At 42.8% G+C, this 20,991-nt stretch overlaps 1 protein-coding gene across 2 annotated transcripts; it reads right to left on the bottom strand.

Annotated features, from left to right (window-relative positions):
• Positions 1–68: 68 nt before the first annotated feature.
• Positions 69–19,303, bottom strand: eif4enif1 (eukaryotic translation initiation factor 4E nuclear import factor 1). Of its 2 annotated transcripts, none has more exons than XM_035797389.2 (19): positions 18,885–19,303; positions 17,765–17,913; positions 17,602–17,675; positions 17,354–17,481; positions 16,868–17,133; positions 16,408–16,600; positions 15,937–16,100; positions 15,201–15,339; positions 14,637–14,816; positions 14,107–14,438; positions 10,007–10,087; positions 9,640–9,841; positions 9,364–9,467; positions 3,452–3,591; positions 3,187–3,268; positions 2,750–2,876; positions 2,138–2,479; positions 1,488–1,664; positions 69–1,278 (listed from the first exon to the last, which is right to left on the bottom strand). In XM_035797389.2, the coding sequence occupies exons 2-19, from the start codon at positions 17,855–17,857 to the stop codon at positions 1,049–1,051; spliced, it is 3,054 nt and encodes a 1,017-aa protein (XP_035653282.1). In that variant the 5' UTR covers positions 17,858–17,913; positions 18,885–19,303; the 3' UTR covers positions 69–1,048. The 2 variants fall into 2 exon arrangements, with proteins under 2 accessions (XP_035653282.1, XP_035653281.1); XM_035797388.2 differs by having other exon boundaries at positions 15,937–16,103; positions 18,885–19,302.
• Positions 19,304–20,991: the final 1,688 nt, after the last annotated feature.

Raw genomic sequence — 20,991 nt, 5'->3', positions numbered from 1 at the left:
TCTTCCATTTTCAAAAGGCACATGTTTTAAGTAGTCACTCTTAGTTCAATTCTTACAAATAAACAAAGCAAGTTATGAATTCTTTATTGAACATTATTTATTCATTCTATTTGTGCTTTTAACTTAATAGCACATTACCATAAACTGAATCCTTACCAACCCCAAAGGAAAATATATATATATATATATCATGATTCAGAGCAGTGCTTCTTTTCCAGTGACTGAAGGAATGGGGGTGTCAAGAGGGTTGCAGTAAAAAAAAAAAAAAAAAAATAGGCTGGGGGCTCTTTTAGACATCTTTCCTTAGATCCTCTACCTTTTCAAAGCACATTGGAGAAGAATGTCAGAGGGGAGGGATCTTAGACGAGCAACTGGATAGGATGCAAGGAATCACAGAAAGAAGAACTGAGAATCAGAGAGCGAAAGGCACAACCAGCACTTGCTGCTCCCCCTGGGGGCTTCCTGTAAGCACCAGCCACCTCTCCAGACAGAGGGCAGGCAGGGACACCGACTGACCCAGCCATAGGGAGGACATCTTTTGAAGGGAATACTCAAGATCAACTCCACAATCAAACATGGGTATTGAACTTGCATTAGCCCCTTTCTCAGTGCAGTTCAAATCCATGGGGAAGGTGGGAGAAATAAAACTACCAGGACATGACAATCCTTGCTTCGCTTGGTAGCTACTCCATCTGACTGTGGCAGTTTTCACTTAACAGCAGGATACAACCTTCCCCTTAACAAGAAAAGAAATATGTACAGGAAGAAGAATATCTATCCCCACAGTCTGTACAGTTTTGGGCTCATGTTACTTCATCTTTATTGCAAAAAAATGCCCAAAAACAAATAAGCTGCAGTAAAGAAATCTTCCACAACTCATCCTTCCCTTTCTTTCAGTTTAGGCCTCGATACTCTACCAGTGACTTCAAGGTTTAAGACAAAACATGGACACGTATTGTTCGTTCTCCAGGATCTGTTAGTCTTAGAAATTAAAGACCACATTTTCACTAACAGGGAGGTGAAGGGAGGGGGAAATGTAAGTCTTGCTTTATCCAGAATTCTGGTTGTATGAAACGCCTGAGGGCCCAAACTCGAGTTCGTCTACACTTATGACTTTAGCAGGCATGGAAGGAAGGGACTGCTGCAGCACATCTGAGCCAAACCACTTGGCCAGGCCAGCTCCCCCCACACCAGGAGGGCTACCCACACGTTGCTGGGAGTGGTTTGTCCGATGAGGGCAGTGGTTCTGTGACTGGTGGCCTGGGACTGTTGGATGCACTGAGAGAAAATGAAATTTGTCAGTGAATGCCATGAGGAACATTGGCAAACCCATGTCATAAAGCTAGATCCATTAAGTACCCTCATCTCCCTGCATCTTTTAGACTGTGCATGAACATTAGTATAACATATGCAAAATAGGTTAAAGATGGGGTTGTTGAACTTGTTGAATAATAACAATGACAGACTGAACTGAAAACGCCACTCACTCGGTCTCTGTTGTTGCTGCTGGAGTTGCTGCTGCATGAGCGCTAGTTGCATGGGATTGCTGGCTCTGGGAAGTAAGAGGGGATGTCCCGTTGCTCCTAGGGGGTAGAGGGGTTGTCCGAGTAGGGTAGAGGGCAACCCCTGAAGCTGTGAGAGGTCAACATGTTGTGGAAATATGCCTAGGATGAAGAAAGATTTCAATGAGCACCTCAGCAATCAGTCATTTCCATCCACTTCAGAGTACAAGTAGTAATAGGTTGAAAAATGTATAATTGCTTGAGTACTGTGGATACCAATAAGTGACCTTCCCAGACCCATGTTGCCTAGGGTTAAGAACATAAAATATAGATTAATAATCTGAAATTGTATTACCCCTTCAATTTATTTCTCAGATCCCTTAGCCAATTGGTTTAATAATTTATTCATACAATTTTAATAAAATACACTTTAAATTGTATTGGAGATCTGTCCACAGAACCCTGGTAGGACCACACCGAGAACCCCTGGCCTAACAAAGGCAATTAGCGTGTTTGCCCAAACGAGGCACAGAATTACTAATCTTGATCACAAAATAACTAGTTATTTTGTGAACTGTGATTTGTAGATTAGTTTGAAACAAATACAATGTAATCAAGAGTGGACTTGTACTAACCTGCCTGCATCAGAGCCGGGCCAAGCTGCTGTGGCTGGATGCCCTGGGCCAGCATCCTCTGCAGCACGCTGGGGTGGAGCTGGGGCAGAGCAGGGCGCACCATGGGCACATGTCCATGGGATAGCAGCGGTACTGGGTAGATTGGACGGGAGAAGGGAGAGACAGACCTGGTGGACACCAGGGTGGGGGTGTGGTGCCCAGCGGAGCCTGGCCTAGGACGCTCCTGGGCGTGCTGGCGAGCCTGGGAGTGGGAGGACAGGGGGGTGGAGCAGGCCTTTACCCCTCCAGACTGAGAACCACTACCATTCATCCCATCCAGGAAGGAGCTGGGAGAGCTACTGTCTGCAACACAGGAACACAAACACTACATTTGACAAGACAGGAACAGACAAGTTAAGTGCGGCGACAAGGGCATTCATCCACCTGACTAGAGTACTAGTTCACTACCACGTGTTTTTTAATTTGATTTATTGTGTAAAAATTACAAGCCCAAAATACACCAGACGAGTTAACCGAGAACGCCTTCTCCAAACAATGTCATTACGGACATGCAAACCTAAATTGACAAAACATTTTTAAATACATACATGAAACAGCAGTATGTGAACATACCCTCTTGAGAGTGGCCTTGGGAGTGACCCTCCTTGCTGTCTGGACGACTACCTGGCTCATCTCGACTCTTCTCTTTTGTCTCGTACATCTTACGGATCACAGACGTGGGCACGAAAGACGGCGAAAGCTGTACAACAGACAAGAACCAGTAGTTACATTACTTTGAGTTATATGAGGGCATTAAAAAAGGTAACATGCAACAAACCAGACAGTTGGTCAAAAATTGAGTTGTAGTTACAATATTTCAAATTATATATTTAATATACTGTGCATAGGAAGAGTTGGACAGTTCAACAAAAAAGCACTTATTTCCTGAAACCACTATCTGGTTTGATTCAGCGGAGTGATTGAACAGGGTCACATTCATTAGCACAGAGGTAGCCCCCTACCAGTCTGTTTTGTGCCTAATGAATATGACCGACAACCTTTCAACATACCATGCTGGTGACAGTGTTGCTAGGGGAGTTTCTGCCTGCAGGATGAGGGCCTGGACCAGGGGATCGGTTCATCCTGGTTTGTCTGGAGAACACACAGTACACAATTGATACCTGAAACCAAGTTCGGAATTACAGGAGGAATCGAAACCCCTATAAAAAAAAAAATACAAAAATCAAGGGCCCCCCATAATTACAAAAGATGAATGTTGGGCACCAAGTCATTGTATAATTCAATCCCTGCTTAAAAGCTACAAGTGAAAGTCACCTGTTGTGTTGGTAGGCCTTGTTTGGAGGCGGTTTGTTGTAACCTGTCTGGAAGGCGTGGTGGGCATGGAGAGCCAGGTCTTGCTGGATGATCAGGGCCTGACGGTCAGCCTGGTCAACAGCCATGGACAGCGCCCTCATCTGGAGGCAGAAGAAAGTATTCATCTACCACCAGTTTTTACACTCATCTAAAAAGGTTGCAGTTGGCATACCTTCATTGACAATAGCTAGGTTTCCATACAATTTGCGACAGATATTAAAATTCTGAAATCTGTAAAATAAAACAAATATTTTTCTCCACCAGTGGTTCCACCATACTGACTTGTGGATGAAAAGCAATGCGTGATGACAGTGTGCCCCCCAAAAGGTACTTAATTAACACTTCATGTAAGTTCAATATGTTTCCATTGCATTTTCAACTCGATAGTGGGCACAAAAAAATGTTGCGTTAAAATAGCAAATGTGCCCACTCTGGTCTTGGCATGTACACCACCCAACAGCTTGCAGATCTAGTGCAGGTAGACTAGCCTACATGAGTTTATGGATAGGTGCAATCATTTGTCTAAACGGCAGCCACGGATCAATCATGTCACCAGAATAAGACCCTCAATACTTATCGGGAAGGATCATCACTCACTGTGCACTTTCACCAACTTGTGAGGTTCATCATAACATTTAAATCTGTAGCCTAATAAACTCCATGTTTTTCCGAGTCGTAGTAGGAGAACCACACATTTAAATCCAATTACGTACATAAGTGGACACCCCTTCAAATGAGTGGATTCAGCTATTTCAGACACACTCGCTGTTGGGTGTAAAAAAAAATATATATAAAATCGAGCACAGCCATGCAATCTCCATAGACAAACACTGGCAGTAGAACAGCCTTACTGAAGAGCTTAGTGACTGTCAAAGTGGCCATCATAGGATACCACCTTTCCAACTAGTCAGTTCGTCAAATTTCAGGCCTGCTCAAGCTGCCCCGGTCAACTTTAAGTGTTGTTATCGTGAAGTAGAAATATCTAGGAGCAATAACGGCTCACAGAACGGGACCACCGAGTGCTGAAGCGCGTAAAAGTTGTCTGTCCTTGGCTGCAATGCTCACTAAAGAGCTCCAAACTGCCACGAAGCAACTTCTCCCAGTGCCTGCCACTGAAAAACATCCCCACAGCATGATGCTGCCACCACGCTTCACTATAGGGATGGTGCCAGGTTTCCTCGAGACAGGACACTTGGCATTCAGGCAAAAGAGTTCAATCTTAGTTTCATCAGACCTGAAAATCTTGATTATGGTCCGAGAGTCTTTATGCAGGCTATCATGTGCCTTCTGAGGACTGGACTCTGTCTGGCAACGCCACCATAAAGGCCTGATTGGTGGAGTGCTGCAGAGATGGTTGTCCTTCTGAAAAGTTCTCCCATCGTCACAGAAGAACTCTGGAGCGCTGTCAGTTTGACCATCAGGTTCTTGGTCACCTCCCTGACCAAGGCCCTTCGCCCCCGATTGCTCAGTTTGGCCAGGCAGCCAGCTCTAGGAGGATCTAAACTTCTATTTAAGAATTATGGAGGCCACTGTGTTCTTGGGGACCTTCAATGCTACAGAAATGTTTTGGTACCATTCCCCAGATCTGGGCCTCAACATAATCCTGTCAGAGCAACAGACAATTCCTGCGACTTCATGACTTGGTTTTTGCTCTGACATGCACTGTCAACTGTGGGACCGTATATAGACATGTGCCTTTCCAAATCATGTCCAATCAATTGAATTTACCACAGGTGGATGCCAATAAAAGTTGTAGAAACATCAAGGATGTTCAATGGAAACAGGACGCACCGGAGCGCAATTACGAGTTTAATATGCAAACAAATTAATATTTTTGCTCTGTTATTATAGGGGTATTGTGTGTAGATAGTTGACAAAAATAATTTAATTTTAGAATAAGGTTTTAACAAAATGTGGAAAAATCAAGGGGTCTGAACACTAAATGCACAATTTTCAGCAACAAACAGTTAACATCCCTAGGTAGTACAGTTTAAAGTGTCCTGTACATTTCCAACTGAGCAGCATGCTAGCCTGTCCACTTTTATATATTGAAATCAAGTAACCTACCTGGAAAATATGCTTGTTTCTCAAAATGAGTTGGCAATTCCTTATACAAATGGTTATTTTTATGCCCAATGCCAAGGTGGTCATGAAATTGTCAGCCGGCTATTGTCATAGACTGCCAGTCTCACCGAAATTGACAATTAATTAACACACTTAGCATCTACAGGCTGCCATGCAGAGAAGCCCTGATGCGCACCTTGGGAATATTACTTTTTAAAAAATCAATTTAATATACACCGTCAGAATAAATCCATTATTTATTTTAGGCATGTCTAAAGAAACAAGAACATTCATTTCAGAAGAACAGACTGTTATATGCCATAGGTTTGTTCATTTAGCAGACAAGATACATGCATACACTAAGTTGACTGTGCCTTTAAACAGTTTGAAAAATTCCAGGAAATTATGTCATGCTTTAGAAGCTTCTGATAGGCTAATTGACATCATTCGAGTCAATTGGGGGTGTACCTGTGGATGTATTTCAAGGCCTAACTTCAAACTCAGTGCCTGTTTGCTTGACATCATGGGAAAATCAAAAGAAATCAGCCAAGACCTAAAAAAAAAAAAAGAAGTCTAGTTCATTCTTGGGAGCAATTTCCAAACGCCTGAAGGTCCACGTTCATCTGTACAAACAATAGTACGCAAGTATAAACACCACAGAGCAGTCATACCGCGCAGGGAGACTGTTCTGTTTCTTAGAGATTAAAGTACTTTGGTGCAAAGTGCAAATCAACAAAAGACCTTGTGAAGATGGAGGAAAATGGTTACTAAAGTACCTATCCACAGTAAAACGAGTCCCATTTCGACATAACCTGAAAGTCTGCACAGCAAGGAAGAAGCCACTGCTCCAAAAACTTCATAGAAAAGCCAGACTACGGTTTGCAACTGCACATGGGGACAAATATCGTACTGGTCTGATGAAACAAAAATAGAACTGTTTGGCCATAATGACCATCATTATGTTTGGTGGAAAAAGGGAGGTTTGCAAGTCGAATAACACCATCCCAAACGTGAAGCACGGGGGTGGCAGCATCATGTTGTAGGAATGCTCTGCTGCAGGGGGGAGTGGTGCACTTCACAAAATAGATGGCATCATGATGGAAAATGTGGATAGATTGAAGCAACATCAAGACATCAGTCAGGAAGTGTCTTCCAAATGGACAATGACCCCAAGCATACTTCCAAAGTTGTGCAATCAAAGCCCTGACGTCAAACCCATAGAAAACGTGTGGGCAGAAATGAAAAAGCGTGTGCGATCAAGGAGGCCTACAAACCGGACTCAGTTACACCAGCTCTGTCAGGAGGAATGGGCCAAAATTCACCCAACTTATTGTGGGAAGCTTGTGGAAGGCTACCCAAAACATTTGACCCAAATGAAACCATTTAAAAAAGGCAATGCTACCAAGTACCAATTGAGTGTATGTAAACTTCTTAATCACTGGGAATGTGATGAACGAAAGAAATCATTTTCTCCTATTATTCTGACATTTCACATTCTTAAAATAAAGTGTTGATCCTAACTGACCAAAGACAGGGAATTTTTACTAGGATTAAATGTCAGGAATTCTGAAAACTGAGTTGAAATGTATTTGGCTAAGGTCTATGTAAACGTCCGACTTCCACTGTAGGTACGCACGGCAGCTTTGACATCAGTTCTTTTACGACGGCGTTAAACTAGACATCGGGCTGAGGCCAGCATTTTTAGCCAATATCAGCCAATTCCGATATATCATGCATCCCTAAAAGGCACGGTTGTTAAATATTCTATAGCAAAAGTTAATCAGCCTATTAATTATGAGAGTATAAATTGTAGGCTTAGCTGCCCTGAACAAGCAATGAACCAACAGCATCGCCTACGCCTAGAAGTACTCTTCTAGACTCATGGATAGAAAGTTTGGAGCGTAGCATTAGGTAAGCAGTCAAAGGCGAACACGCATATTGAACAAATTAGGATATGCTAGACCAATGTAACAATGAAATCTTAAAATACATTTTATGTTTTTATGCCATGCGTAATATGCGGTAGGCTATGTATTGTATAATGGCACAATCACTTTAATTCAGTCTTTCTGGAGGGGCTTGGGCTCACAGGCCTATGCATGTGCATAAACTAGTATGCTTATGGTTGTTTAGAATGAATCATATAACGAACGGTCCATTTCGTATTGTTAGGCTTCGAAACATCCCCAACGACCATGTTTTCCAGTTTCAACCTGCTGTTATATTTCTTTGTTCAAATTGATCACAATGAGGGGCGTTCTAAACATACATATTGCTTTGATAAGGGTTTCATGCAATTTTCAATTGTATTTATGTCAGATGGTCTATACAGCACCGAGTAGCAGGCCATTAGCGAGTTGGGAACTACCAATGTCCAGAGTGCATAAGAGATTACTGTGACTCATTGGTCACGTATAATTTTACTGCGGTCCTGACTCATGACTGCCGATAATACCGTCACCAGCCCTACTCAATGCACATTTATAAAAACAGACTACAGCTAGCACGTAACAGTGTGGAAAATGCTGCTCGAGTAAAACTGATAGGGATGTGAATCTTTCCATTTTAAGACTATTCGATATGCATCTAGAGCAGGAAAGGCTGGTGGGAGGAGATATAGGAGGACAGGCTCATGCTAATGGAACTGTGTCAAACATACAGAAGCCACATTTGATTCCATTTATTACAAAGAGCTCATCCTCCTACAACTCCACCCACCAGCCTCCGCTGCTCTAGATACAAGGGCTCTGATACAGGAACGGTACATTTTAGTCTGAAAGGATTCAGTGCGATTTGAGAACAAATCGAAATGATAGGTTTCGATATACTAAGATGTTCCATAAACACGTTCATTTTCTATTCTAAATAAAAATCTGCTGCTGGAGCTCATGAGCTAGAGGATTGTCTGTACTGTAGGCCCCTAATCTAGCCACAACACTATCACTTTCAGATAGAAGAAAGTCATTTGAGCAACGTTTTAAAAAAAATAGTGAATTGGCAATTCCCAATGTTTGAACAGATTTTCTCATCGATGCTTGCTACATTTAGATCAGTTTGGAGTATGCGCACCGATGCAGTCCAATCTTAAACATTGGAATCGGGAACCGATGCGTAGCGGTGAATAGTTACAGCCCTAGAAACAGAGCATTAATTTTCTAGAAACCCTTTTCATTAATACTCCAGTTTTAGTAGGGTATGCTCTCAGTTGAGACATAAAAATATAGATTACAGTCAAATAAATGGCTCAATGTTGTTTCGGTGTCTATATGAACAAGTCTGTTTGACCAAACCTCAAATTGCAAGTTGAAACTACTTGTTGTCAGTGAGGAAGTAGTAATCTTTAATATTTGTTGTTGTGAGTGGCAGAGAGGGGCTTAGTGCATGTGTGGAAAGGGACACAGTACACAAGGAGACAAGCCATGAGAACAAGTGGACATAAACGTTCATAAAAACCTTGATTCTTGCAATACAGGCATTTGGAATTTTTCACTAAAACAAATTTGATATGTCGCCCAGCCCTACTTCAGAAAAGTGTTACTGTCCCAAAATTAGGGCCGGGATGATACCAGTATCACTATTTTTCCATGACAAAAAGGAAAACACAAAGCAGACTTTAGGCCCTTTAAAACCTGTTGTATGTAAAATAGTGTCCTATAGCTTTGAAAATAAAATGGATGATAATGTGATACAAATATTAGGGTTGTTTTCCTAAAGAAGTTAACGCAGTTTGATACTAATGAGTTGAGATACTAGTATCGTCCTGGCCCGACCCTTCATTGGGCAATTTGATAGACAAGAGTATCTCTGACCTGTTGCTGTTGTAGGGTGGGTCCATGTCCAGGACCAGGGCTGAAGGATCTATGGATCTCTGGGAACTGCTCCTCAATCATGGGCTGTGGACCAACAGGGTAACCTGAAAAGGTCACAAGACAAAAGCAGGCACTCAATTACACTGTAGTTATTAGGCACCAAATGGAAGAAAATTGCCTTGAAACAGGGGCAGGGTAGAGACTCTGAACATTTATTTTCTACGGTATACCCTAATGAACACAACCTAGTCTTAGCTTCCAAAGAGTAATCTCTACCGGCGGGAGGATGCATGCGTCCATGGAAGTAGTCAGGAGAGGGAGCCCTCTGTGTGAAGAGTGGAGGCGAGGGCCCCCTGTGCTGTAGCAGGCTGTGTTGAGGACCAGGGCCAGGGTGTGGAGGGGCATTGGGGCTGCCCAGCAGGCTGTGGAGGAGTGAAGGGGAGCCTCTACAGGGAGGTCCCTGTGCACCCAGAAGCTCCTGTAACAGTTTTACACACATTTCAGATGGGACCAACACAGACATCATAAAATAAGCACTAATCAGAGAGTCCTCCATTCCTAAACAAACAAAATAATGCTATCCTTTCATGCTACATCTTACTATCAAAATCCCACATGCAAGCTAGTCCCAAACCACACACACCTGGAATATGTTCTTGTGCTGTTGGGTAGGCACTGTGGCTTCAGGCAGGGGCACTACAGCAGGGTTCGAGGGCTGATTGAGCTGTAAATGGGGTGGAAGGTGGTGCAATCAGACAGCAGTCTTTGTAGTGGACACACTTAATCCATCCCACTGGGCATTTTCTGATGCATACATTTTGATTTAACCTTTATTTAACCAGGTAGGCCAGTTCAGCACAAGTTGTCATTTACAACTGACCTGGCCAAGAAAGCAAAACGACAAAAACAGAGTTAAACAGTCAATAACACAAAAGAAAATAAAAATAGATTATTCTATGTACATTGTGTGCAAATGTAGAAGAGGAGAGGTAGGCAAGAAGTAGGCCCAAGAGGCAAAAATAACTACAATATAGCATTAACACTGGAGTGATAGATGTGCAAGTAGATACTGGGGTGCAAAAGAGCAAGAGCGTAAGTAATAATATGGGGATGAGGTAGTCAGGTGTGCAATTTACAGATTGGCTGTGTACAGGTACAATGATCTAAGCTGCTCTGATAGCTGATGCTTAAAGTTAGAGGGAGATATCAGTCTCCAGCTTCAGTGATGTTTGCAATTCGTTTGTCATTGCAGCAGAGAACTGGAAGGAAAGGCAGCCGAAGTGTTGGCTTTGGGGATGACCCGTGCAATATACCTGCTGGAACGCATGCTACAGGTGGGTGCTGCTTTGGTGACCAGTGAGCTGAGATAAGGCAGGGCTTTACTTAGCGAAGACCTGGAGCCAGTGGGTTTGGTGACGGATATGTAGTGAGAGCAAGCCAACGAGAGCACACAGGTCGCAGTGGTGGGTAGTATATGGGTCTTTGGTGGCAAAACTGATGGCACTGTGATAGCAAATTGGATGCAGTCAGAGTAGTGTTGGAGACTATTTTGTAAATGACGTCACTGAAGTCAAGGATCGGTAGGATAGTCAGTTTTACGAGGGTTTGTTAGGCAGAATGAGTGAAGGAGGCTTTGTTGCGAAACAAAGCCGATTCTAGATTTAATTTTGGATTGGAGATACTTAATGTGAGTCTGGAAGGAGCGTTTACAGTCTAGCCAGACACCTAGGTATTTATAGATTTCCACATATTCTAAGTCAGAACCATCCAGAGTAGTGATGCTGGGAGGGAGGGTGCGGGCAGCGATCAGGTGAAGAGCATGCATTTAGTTTCACTTGTTTTTAAGAGCAGTTTAAGGCAACGGAAGGAGTGTTATATGGCATTGAAGCTCATTTGGAGGTTGGTTAACAGTGTCCAAAGAGGGGCCAGATGTACACAGAATGGTGTCACCTGCATAGATGTGGATCAGAGAAACACCAGCAGCAAGAGACATTGTTGATATATACAGAGAAGAAAGTCAGTCCGAGAATTGAACCCTGTGGCACCCCCATTGAGACTGCCAGAGGTCCGGACAACAGGCCCTCCGATTTGACACACTGAACTCTGAGAAGTAGTTGGTGAACCAGGCGAGGCAGTCATTTGAGAAGCCAACATATGCTTTGGTTAGTTTGTGTTACACATCCCATTTTAATACTAGAAATGACTGAGGTCATCCAATGGAAAACATAGATTGTTACGTATAAGACATTATGGGTGGGTTGCACCAACATGGTTAAAATTAATATAGGATTAGAGCTAATCTAGGTTAATGATTAGAGATGTTGCACCACCTCATTTTAAATCTGGATCAGTAAATCTATGTCTAACAGTTTTAAAACTAATGATTAGTGACATGTGGTCCTTCTGTAGCTCAGTTGGTAGAGCATGGCGCTTGTAACGCCAGGGTAGTGGGTTCGATTCCCGGGACCACCCATACGTAGAATGTATGCACACATGACTGTAAGTCGCTTTGGATAAAAGCGTCTGCTAAATGGCATATATACATGTTACACCAATATAAGGTATTTCGTGAACTGAAACGAAGTATCTAGCCAAATTGCCAAACGAGGCCACAAAGTTGCTGTTCCTTGATAAAACAACAATGTAACGTTAGAACTACTGCAACTATCGTAAAAGGTTCTCATGGGTTGGCTGATTTGAAATAAAATCTGTTATTGGCCAGTACTAGACAGAAAACTAATTTGTTAGCTACTCTAGTTTATAAACCAAGCTAGCTAGCGTACAATATTTGTCCGCAAGCCACCTGATCATGTCAAGTCCAAGATCATGGAAAGTCCAAGTTCAAATTTCTCCGCTTATGAAAGAATTGAAAATATCGCCGGAGCTGATGGAGGAATTTAGTAATGTACTGGAGGATAAAAAGACAACCAACACGACTGCCAAAAAGTAGTAAGACACCTGGGCCATTTAATACGACAAATGTAAATGGATTGACATGGACTAAAGGAAAGAGGGACCCAAATCAAATTAAAGCGGGCTGGAAAAAAGCAAAAGCAAATCCAGAAAGGACTCGGCAAAGGAAAGGCGGGGGCTATTTCAGACCGGAGCCGGAGGGGGGCCTCCGTCCAAGGGAATTGATCCTATCACCCAATAGATATGCGAGATGATTCCCCAGCAGTTCCCCCCTCCATTTAAAAAAAACTTTATTTAACTAGGCAAGTCAGTTAAGAACAAATTCTTATTTTCAATGATGGCCTAGATGTCATAAGGTGAATGCACCAATTTGTAAGTCGCTCTGGATAAGAGCGTCTGCTAAATGACTTAAATGTAATGTAAATGTAACAGTGGGTTAACTGCCTGTTCAGGGGCAGAACGACAGATTTGTACCTTGTCAAGCTCGGGGGTTTGAACTTGCAGCCTTCCGGTTACTAGTCCAATGCTCTAACCACTAGGCTAACCTGCCGCCATAACCCCCATGACAGACAATTTGACCCAATATTTAGTAAGCATAAATAATGCACGTTAAAACGAATGTTAATGCTACTTCACTAATATGTTAGCGTTATCAGGCCTGTTACAGCATGTTGCATAGCACGATTCGTACCAAGGCTGGGAATATCATAAAACCCAATTCAAGTGTACAAAATGGGCACGTAAATAGCCCACTGAATAACAAGTTAATTATCCTAAAACGCAACGGGATTTAACTGGTCTATTCTCTGAGGAACTCGTTTTAGTCTCTCCACAGTATATATGCTGCCATTTTATCAGTTAAACCACCTCAAGTGGCAGTTGAGAAATAATCTCCAATCTAAGATATACATTTTAAATTAAATCCTACCTCTAATCTAAGTTTAATTTTCACTTGAAACCTAGAACCATTTTAAGCCTGTTGGTCAATGAATTTTTGAAAAAAGTGTGTGTGTGTATATATATATATATATATATATATATATACACACACACACATTTTTTTAAATTCATTGACCAACAGGCTTAAAATGGTTCTAGGTTTCAAGTGAAAATTAAACTTAGATTAGAGGTAGGATTTAATTTAAAATGTGGTGCAACAAGATTAATAGCCAAAACTTGTTTTAACCCAGTTTAATAGACATTCCATGTTGGTGCAACCCACCACCCTATAACATTTGACATAATTCTAACATTGGTCCGACAGATTAAACTATGTTACAAAAAGCAACAATTGATCGTCGATCTGAACATTTTCCCATTGGGATGGAGAAGAGCAAAATACATCTCAGCTAGAGGCAATGAAAGTCCTGAATGTAGATATACCGCCATGTCCATAGATCAAAGTGACAGACATTCACCAGGGTACAAAACTAACAGGACAGTGATAATCCAGTAGAATTTGATAAGAAGTATAATGTTAAGGGTTAATGTAAAGAAAATCTGTATGCAATCCTTTGATTGTCATGTTACTGCATCGAGGTTCCTGTGAATCCAGAACACCCCTTGAAAGAGGAAGTCTTCGAACTTTCCTTTACAAATGTATACCCATCACTTTCCCAGATGTACTGACTTCGGTGTTTTGATTTAATGGTTAGGATGTTAGCTTTCATGCATCATTTGCCACACTCAGAAAAACATACGTGGGTCAGTTTACCAGACTCTAGGTTACCCGAAGCAGCTCAAAGCAGTTAGGGCTTAAACATCCAGCTGGAAGCATACCAACAGGACAATCAGTGCTTTTTAAAGATTAGCCGAGAGCGGCACACTTACGTTGCTGTTCACTTGGTTCTCTTTGGGGTGGCTAGGCAGTGTTCCACTTGCCTTCATGCTGCTGACCAACTTGTTAAAGGCGGACATGTCAGGGTCTCTGGCCCATGAACACGGGGGCCCTGCATTGGGGCCTACACCGCCTGTTAGAGCCCGCTCCAGGTGCTCAGCCATGAAGGGTGTGCCACTGCTGGTGCTGCCTCCGCCACCGATGCTTCCCTGCTGCTGATGCTGGTGGGCCTTTCGTGGCATCTGGTGGTGAAGTTCCGAGCCCACTTTCAGCTCCTTCAGGCCCCCCTCTACCTCCTCCAAAGAGAGAACTACGCCCGAGTGAGCTGGGGGACAAGGCAGAAGGGCAATGTAAACATGCACATCATACCAATGACCAAAACCTACGAACCATTACTCTCGTCTTAAATTCTGAACTAGCCACAAGACCTAAACATTTTTATACAAGACAAATGTTGTAGTAGTCTTGCAGCTGATGTAGTTGACATGGAATTTAGGTACTGGTTATGTAAAGGATAACTCACTGCTCTGCTGTAGCCGTTGCTTGTTAACATTGAGGCTGGAGAGGAGGGGTTTCAAGTCTATCTTGGCCTTGTGTAAGAGCTCCAGGATGTCCACCTTATCCCTACACTCCACTGACTGGATAGGGGTGAAGTAGGGGACAGGGCCCCCCTGGCTAGGGGACGTACAGCGGGGGTCCAGCCCTGAGGGAGGGAGGGGTAAACCAATAATTTCCCAAATTTAGACAATAGGGTGCAGTTGCCTAGACAAATTAAGTTTGTGTTTATTTCAGGATTAGGCTTAATCTGTGGCCATAACAAATGTGTTAGTCCTCAATGTAAAAAAAAAAAGCATTGCATTTCATGTTATTCAATTACGCTTCTATAATACAATTAAACATAAGGCATAACTAAGGAGGGAATGAAGTCCCCCACCTCCCCGGGGATGAATTCTAGAATTCTAGCCTGGTCCCAGATCAGTTTGTGCAGTCTTGCCAACTCCTATGTCATTGTCATGCTAATGACCACAGGAGTTGGCAAGACAGCAAACAGATCTGGGACCATGCGAGAAGTGTGCCCCTTCCTTACCGGCCAGTCTCTCCAGCTCCTCGTGGGGGGTGGAGCGCAGGCTGGAGGAGCGGCTGCCTGAAGGACTCAGGTTACTGGAGAACCACCGGCTGAAACGGCTGGCCGACACAGGGCCCTCACCCAGAACATCCTCTATCATCTGCAACATAAGGACAGAGGCAAGTTGGTAGTCCAGAGTGGCAGACTGCTAAAGGGTGGGTGTGACACTTATATTTATGACTCTGTCCATGTGCACAATCAGGCTTTTTGTCAGTAGTGTATCCTTCATTCATTGAATCTGCTCTTTATTTCCCTATCCCATGTCTATAAAATAGGGAAATTATCTCCCTTTGTTAATAATTTGCAAGGTATTCTAATAAGTGACGTAATAAACTGGAACACAATGGGCATACATTTGCATTAGACTGAACACTAACAAACCCACCACACTGGAGGAGAAACCGGTTGGGTCCCTTACAACCTTTCACTGCAATTTTTTTAATCATAATACAGCAAGAAAATATTTTAGAAAGTACAATGTCCTTGACAGGGTGACAATACCACCATCATTCATCCAAATAGACAAAGAAAAGTCCCAAGTGATAACACCATGAAACTAACCTCCAGTGTATGAGAAGACCATGTGTAGCCAACTACAGACCAATGCATGGTATATTTAAAGTTGATGTATAACACAGTGCACACCTTATAGCCCCCAAACACACACCGTAAACATGCAGTGCTGCCCAGGACTTACAGAGGCCAGTCCTGGCATGGTCTTCTCCAGGTTGAAAAACTCATTGAAGTCAAAGTCTCCTGATGTCTGCTCTGGTTGGACCTCTGGGTGAGGGACCTCCTGGTCTGCTGTAGAGTGAGAATCTCTCACTACATGCTCCTCTGCTAGCCCACCGTTACATTCCACTGCTGAACACAATGCAAACATGACAATGAATAAACACATAACAAACCATTGGGGTAGCTTGCTGGTTGAAGATAAACTGATCGCTGAATGGCTACTGAAGTTAGACAATTACATTGATGGAAGCTACAATATTGAATCTGACGTTGCATCAGATACCACCACCCCCCAGTACTCATTTTAAAGTATATGGAGTTATTTTTTACTCAAACCACCTGCACACCAGATTGGACCCAGCCACCAGACAACCTTTTTGGGGGACACCAATTCCCATGATCTCCAATGGTGATATGATGCAGCATGACTTGCCTTCTCTCACAGAGTCTGTCCTCTTCCTGGAGCGTTTGGGTCTGCGCTTGTCCTCCTCCAGGATCTTGTCATCAAAGCCAATGAGTTCAATGGTCTCTGATTGGCTGGTCGGGCCCCCCGAGAACCACTCCGGCTCTTCCTCCAGGTCATTCCTTCTCCTCTCACTGAACACACGCTTGTCCCCAAAGTCACGCTGCAGGAAAGGGAAGAAGAACGGGTATACGCCAAATCTAACAGGCTGCTAAATACCATGGGAAATATTTAAAGAGAGCAAAGAGTGGAATGTGTACACAGCTCCTGACAATTGTCATTTAGATTTATTACTGCAGGAAGTAGGCCTCCCATTGAGGCACAAGAAATAGCCATTTTGTGTGTAGGTACATACAGATAACTATTTGTCCCTTTAGGGTCATTCTGTTTGAATTGAATGCAGCTCAGGAAGCAGCAGACATACACTAACCCTGAACCTCTTATCCTTGAAGTCTCGCTCCTTCTCCACGCGGGGTTCCCTCTCCCTTTCGAACCCTCGGGCCGCCATGATGCGCCCACTGCCGATGCGCCGCGCCACACCCAACCGGAGACTCTCATTCTCCTTATTCTCCAGGGGGCTGACAGGGCGCCGGGTGGGTGCAGGCAAAGCATTGCCAACGCACCCCCCTCCGAAGCTACGACGCTGTGGGCTGAGCACCACATCCAGGTCATCCTCCTTTAGTCGCTCACGGGGATCTGAGAACAGTGTCACAAAAAAACAGTTAGCATTCAACATTCACACTAATGAGTCATAGCTTATTCTACAAAGAATAGTAAGAGTAAGCAAGGTGGCGTGTCTAAGGACAGCTGTAGAAATTTGAGCTCAAAAGCCCTCAACCTCATGGAGTATGTTTTAAATGTGTATGCCAGTCATTTGAATATCAGCTATGAAAATGATACTACATTACTCATTTACCTGCAATTCTACGTTTCAGAGGGATCCTATCATCCACAAAGTCTTTCTTATATCCATCCACAGGAGAGCTGCACTCCGAGGTGGGGTACAGCGAAGCATGCCACTTCTCAGGGTCCCACACACCATCACTGGACACCCCCACCCCAAAAAAACAGTTAAACCAGAGGGAACAACTCAAGAGTTGGCATAGAACTACAAGTGTTTGCTCACACTTTGGACTAATTTGACCCAATCTAAAAAACACTCACCTGTCAAATTTTTCCAAAAGACAGTCTGGCCTTTCATTAGAGATTGGGAAATATTTTATCTCCAAAAGCTCCTCCTGTCGGAAGACAAATTATGTTAACCCACAAAGTTGTGCTGCGAGGTGCGCAGCCATCTATTTATATTAGCCATGCATCGCCAAAATACCTTGGTATATCTGTAAGGGGATGGTCCAGTTGATTCCTTGACCACCTCGATGTCACCATTCTCCTGCACCTCTACACAAGCATCCCTTTCCATGACTCCGTCAGGGGGCCAAACCAATATATAACTTCTGTTTTAAGATAGTAGTATACCTGTTAAAGAATGACATACAGTTATGAAATAACCCATACAGGCCTACTATATCTACCAAAAGTAAAACATTCATAACCCTGAAAGTGAATTCTATATTGGTGAGGAAGACACTGAAAAGTCTGAATAAAGACTGGATATTCAAACATCATTCTGGTATTATTTTAATAGTAGGTTGCGTAGTAATTACAAGAAAATAGTCCATATCAACACGCAAAGATCAAGCCTATATCCCCACTAGCTACATTCGAGAAATACATCGCCTTTCTTAGCACATTAACGCGAGGTCTCCGACGTGGCCTGGATTTAAAAGCAGACAAGACGAAATTGAAAAACTAAACTGGTCTGGCAACAAGTCAGCCATCCATACCTGAGCGGCATAGCGAAGTGGCGATTAACGTTACCAAGTCAGCTAATGATGGCAATTAGGTAGCCAACTAACGTTCGCATGCTAGGAAATTGGCGATCATTAGTTAGCAAGCTAAATAATTTAAAGCTGACACTCAGTCAATCAACTGGAAGTATCCATCTAAATTACCAAGGGTCAAGCTGACTCACTAAAATGTGTAACTACCGTTAGCTAGCTAATTGAAAGGTGTACCGGCAGATGACATGAATACGCTGATACTAAGCCAGCCGGCGTCAAATATTCAATGAATGGCTAACAATTAGCTAACTACCTATCTAGTTTGAAGTTACGACCATTGGCGTCGTGTTTGGTTTACTTGGTAGCTAACTAACGTTATGTAGTTGGCCAACTAGTTAGCATACTTAGAGGCCAAAACTTAGTTTAGTTGAGCAAGCTAGCCTGTGAACGCCGACTTGTTGTGGGATAATTTGATAGCCAAGTTACCCAACTAACGCGTTCAATAATAAATGCCTAGCAGTCAAGTAACGTTAACAAACCCACCAACATAAATCACTCTTAAAAAGTTGCAGATACGTATATGTAGAAAGGTACCCAATCACTTACAATTCTGTTCAGAAAACGTATGAAGCCAAAAGATGTTAGCTAGCTAACCTAGCTCTACGGCTAGTTAGCCAGCTAGCTAGCTGGGGATAAAGCCTTCCAATAAGTGCACGGTTTTCTTACAATTAACTAGGGTCGTTTTTTCAACAAAGAGCCAACGCCCGTGATATTTCTACGAACACAAATCCAAAAGTATACTGGCGTGTTATATTGTCGAAGTAGACTTGTCTTCGGTATATGTTTCGTCGCAGCAGCGAATTTGCGTTCATCACCACTTAGTTCGGAACGAGTTCTTCGTAGGCTTGATTATATAGTGCCCATCACTAATGCCTTGCTGAACTATTTCGAAATATAATCAATAATTTCTTAAAACCATTACTGTATTTGACAATGTCTCTTTTGGCTATGAAAATAATGTATATATATTTAGATAAAATATAAACGGCTGCTTGTCTTTTATGAGTGAGTCATTTCATATCAGGCTTTCTGTATGGTCAGCTAATTGTTATCATTCCATAGCAGAGCGATGAATGCTGATAATTTTCACTTTCAATGCTTAAAAAAAACCCAACTAGCCCTTTCCTTGATTGCTAATTTGACATGTAGGCCTGTCCAACCAAAGGGTACTCAACACATCCACATTTTTATTTCTTAGTAAATTATACCAGTGCCCTGTCATGTTAGGGCAAGATTATCTGTGCTTTAAAGCACCCTTAACTGAATGTACGTGTTTTGTGTGTGGTCTGTTGGTTTGCACAGAGTAAGTTTGTAAAACAGCACGCGGTCACTTAATAACAAGGGTGCCACCATAAAGATCAGCATCTTTATTTATTTTAAAGGGTATGACAGAAGCACCAAACGTTCTGTTAAAAATAAATTAACTTGATCGCACAAAGCTGGCCTACTTCAACATGACGTCTGTAAAACTCGCTCAACCCGCTGGTTTCAACTTCACCTCTAAGGAAGAAGAAACGTAATGATTGGACGGACAATGAGCCTCTCAACTGATCAAATAGTGTGCGTGGTGCAATTGCAAAATATACACCTCTGAGAAAACAGTAAGAATAAGCAAGATCAAAGGCCCTGACCTCGGCGAGTTCCCTTCAAAACAAAAGTCTCGCAATGAATATGGTAAAAAATAATAATAGAAATGGTCAAATGTTATTAGGAAATGTTAGCAGACTTAGAATTTTAACAAAATCAAAAAAGGTTAAATTAGCTTGAATGCAGTATGTTCTTTCAATTGGACAGACATAATTGCTTGAACGTCGTGTCGCAGTAAAGGGGGGCGGGGTGTCCATTCCACTCAAGAGCATTTCGAGTTTCCAAATCCACAGTTTACACCCCAATGAGTGTCGCTTCTCATTTTGCGGCACTTAAATTGGCCAATCAGCTTAATTCAATAGTGTTTTTCATATTGGTTATACAGTGCATTCAGAGCTCTTCACTTTTCCCACATTGTGTTACGTTACAGCCTTACTCTAAATGGATTAAATTGTTTCCCCCCATCAAGCTACACACAATAACCCATAATGACAAAGCAAAAACGTTTTAAAAAAAAAAACATTTTTGCAAATGCATAAAAAATGTAAAACTGAAATATCACATTTACATAAGTATGTCGACCCTTTATTCAGTACTTTGTTGAAGCACATTTGAAAGTGATTACAGCCTCTACTATTCTTGGGTATGACGCTACAAGCTTGGCACCCCTGTATTTGGGGAGTTTCTCCCATTCTTCTCTGCAGATCCTCTCAAACTCTGTCAGGTTGGATGGGGAGCGTCGCTGTACATTTTTTCAAGTCTCTCCAGAGATGTTTGATCGGGTTCAAGTCCGGGCTCTGGCTGGGCCACTCAGAGACTTGTCCCGAAGCCACTCTTGCGTTGTCTTGGCTATGTGCGTAGGGTCATTGTCCTGTTGGAAGGTGAACCTTCACCCCAGTCTGAGGTCCTGAGTGCTCTGGAGCAGGTCTTCATCAAGGATCTCTCTGTACTTTGATCCGTTCATCTTTCCCTCAACCCTAACTAGTCTCTCAGTCCCTGAGAAAACATTCCCAAAGCATGATGTGCACGATTCACCATCGGGTTCTTGGTCCCCTCCCTGACCAAG

This window comes from Oncorhynchus keta, chromosome 21, assembly GCF_023373465.1.
Source record: "Oncorhynchus keta strain PuntledgeMale-10-30-2019 chromosome 21, Oket_V2, whole genome shotgun sequence".
NCBI lineage: Eukaryota > Metazoa > Chordata > Actinopteri > Salmoniformes > Salmonidae > Oncorhynchus > Oncorhynchus keta.
The sequence above is the reverse complement of the archived record's forward strand: the minus strand, read 5'-3'. Positions and strand labels throughout refer to the sequence as shown.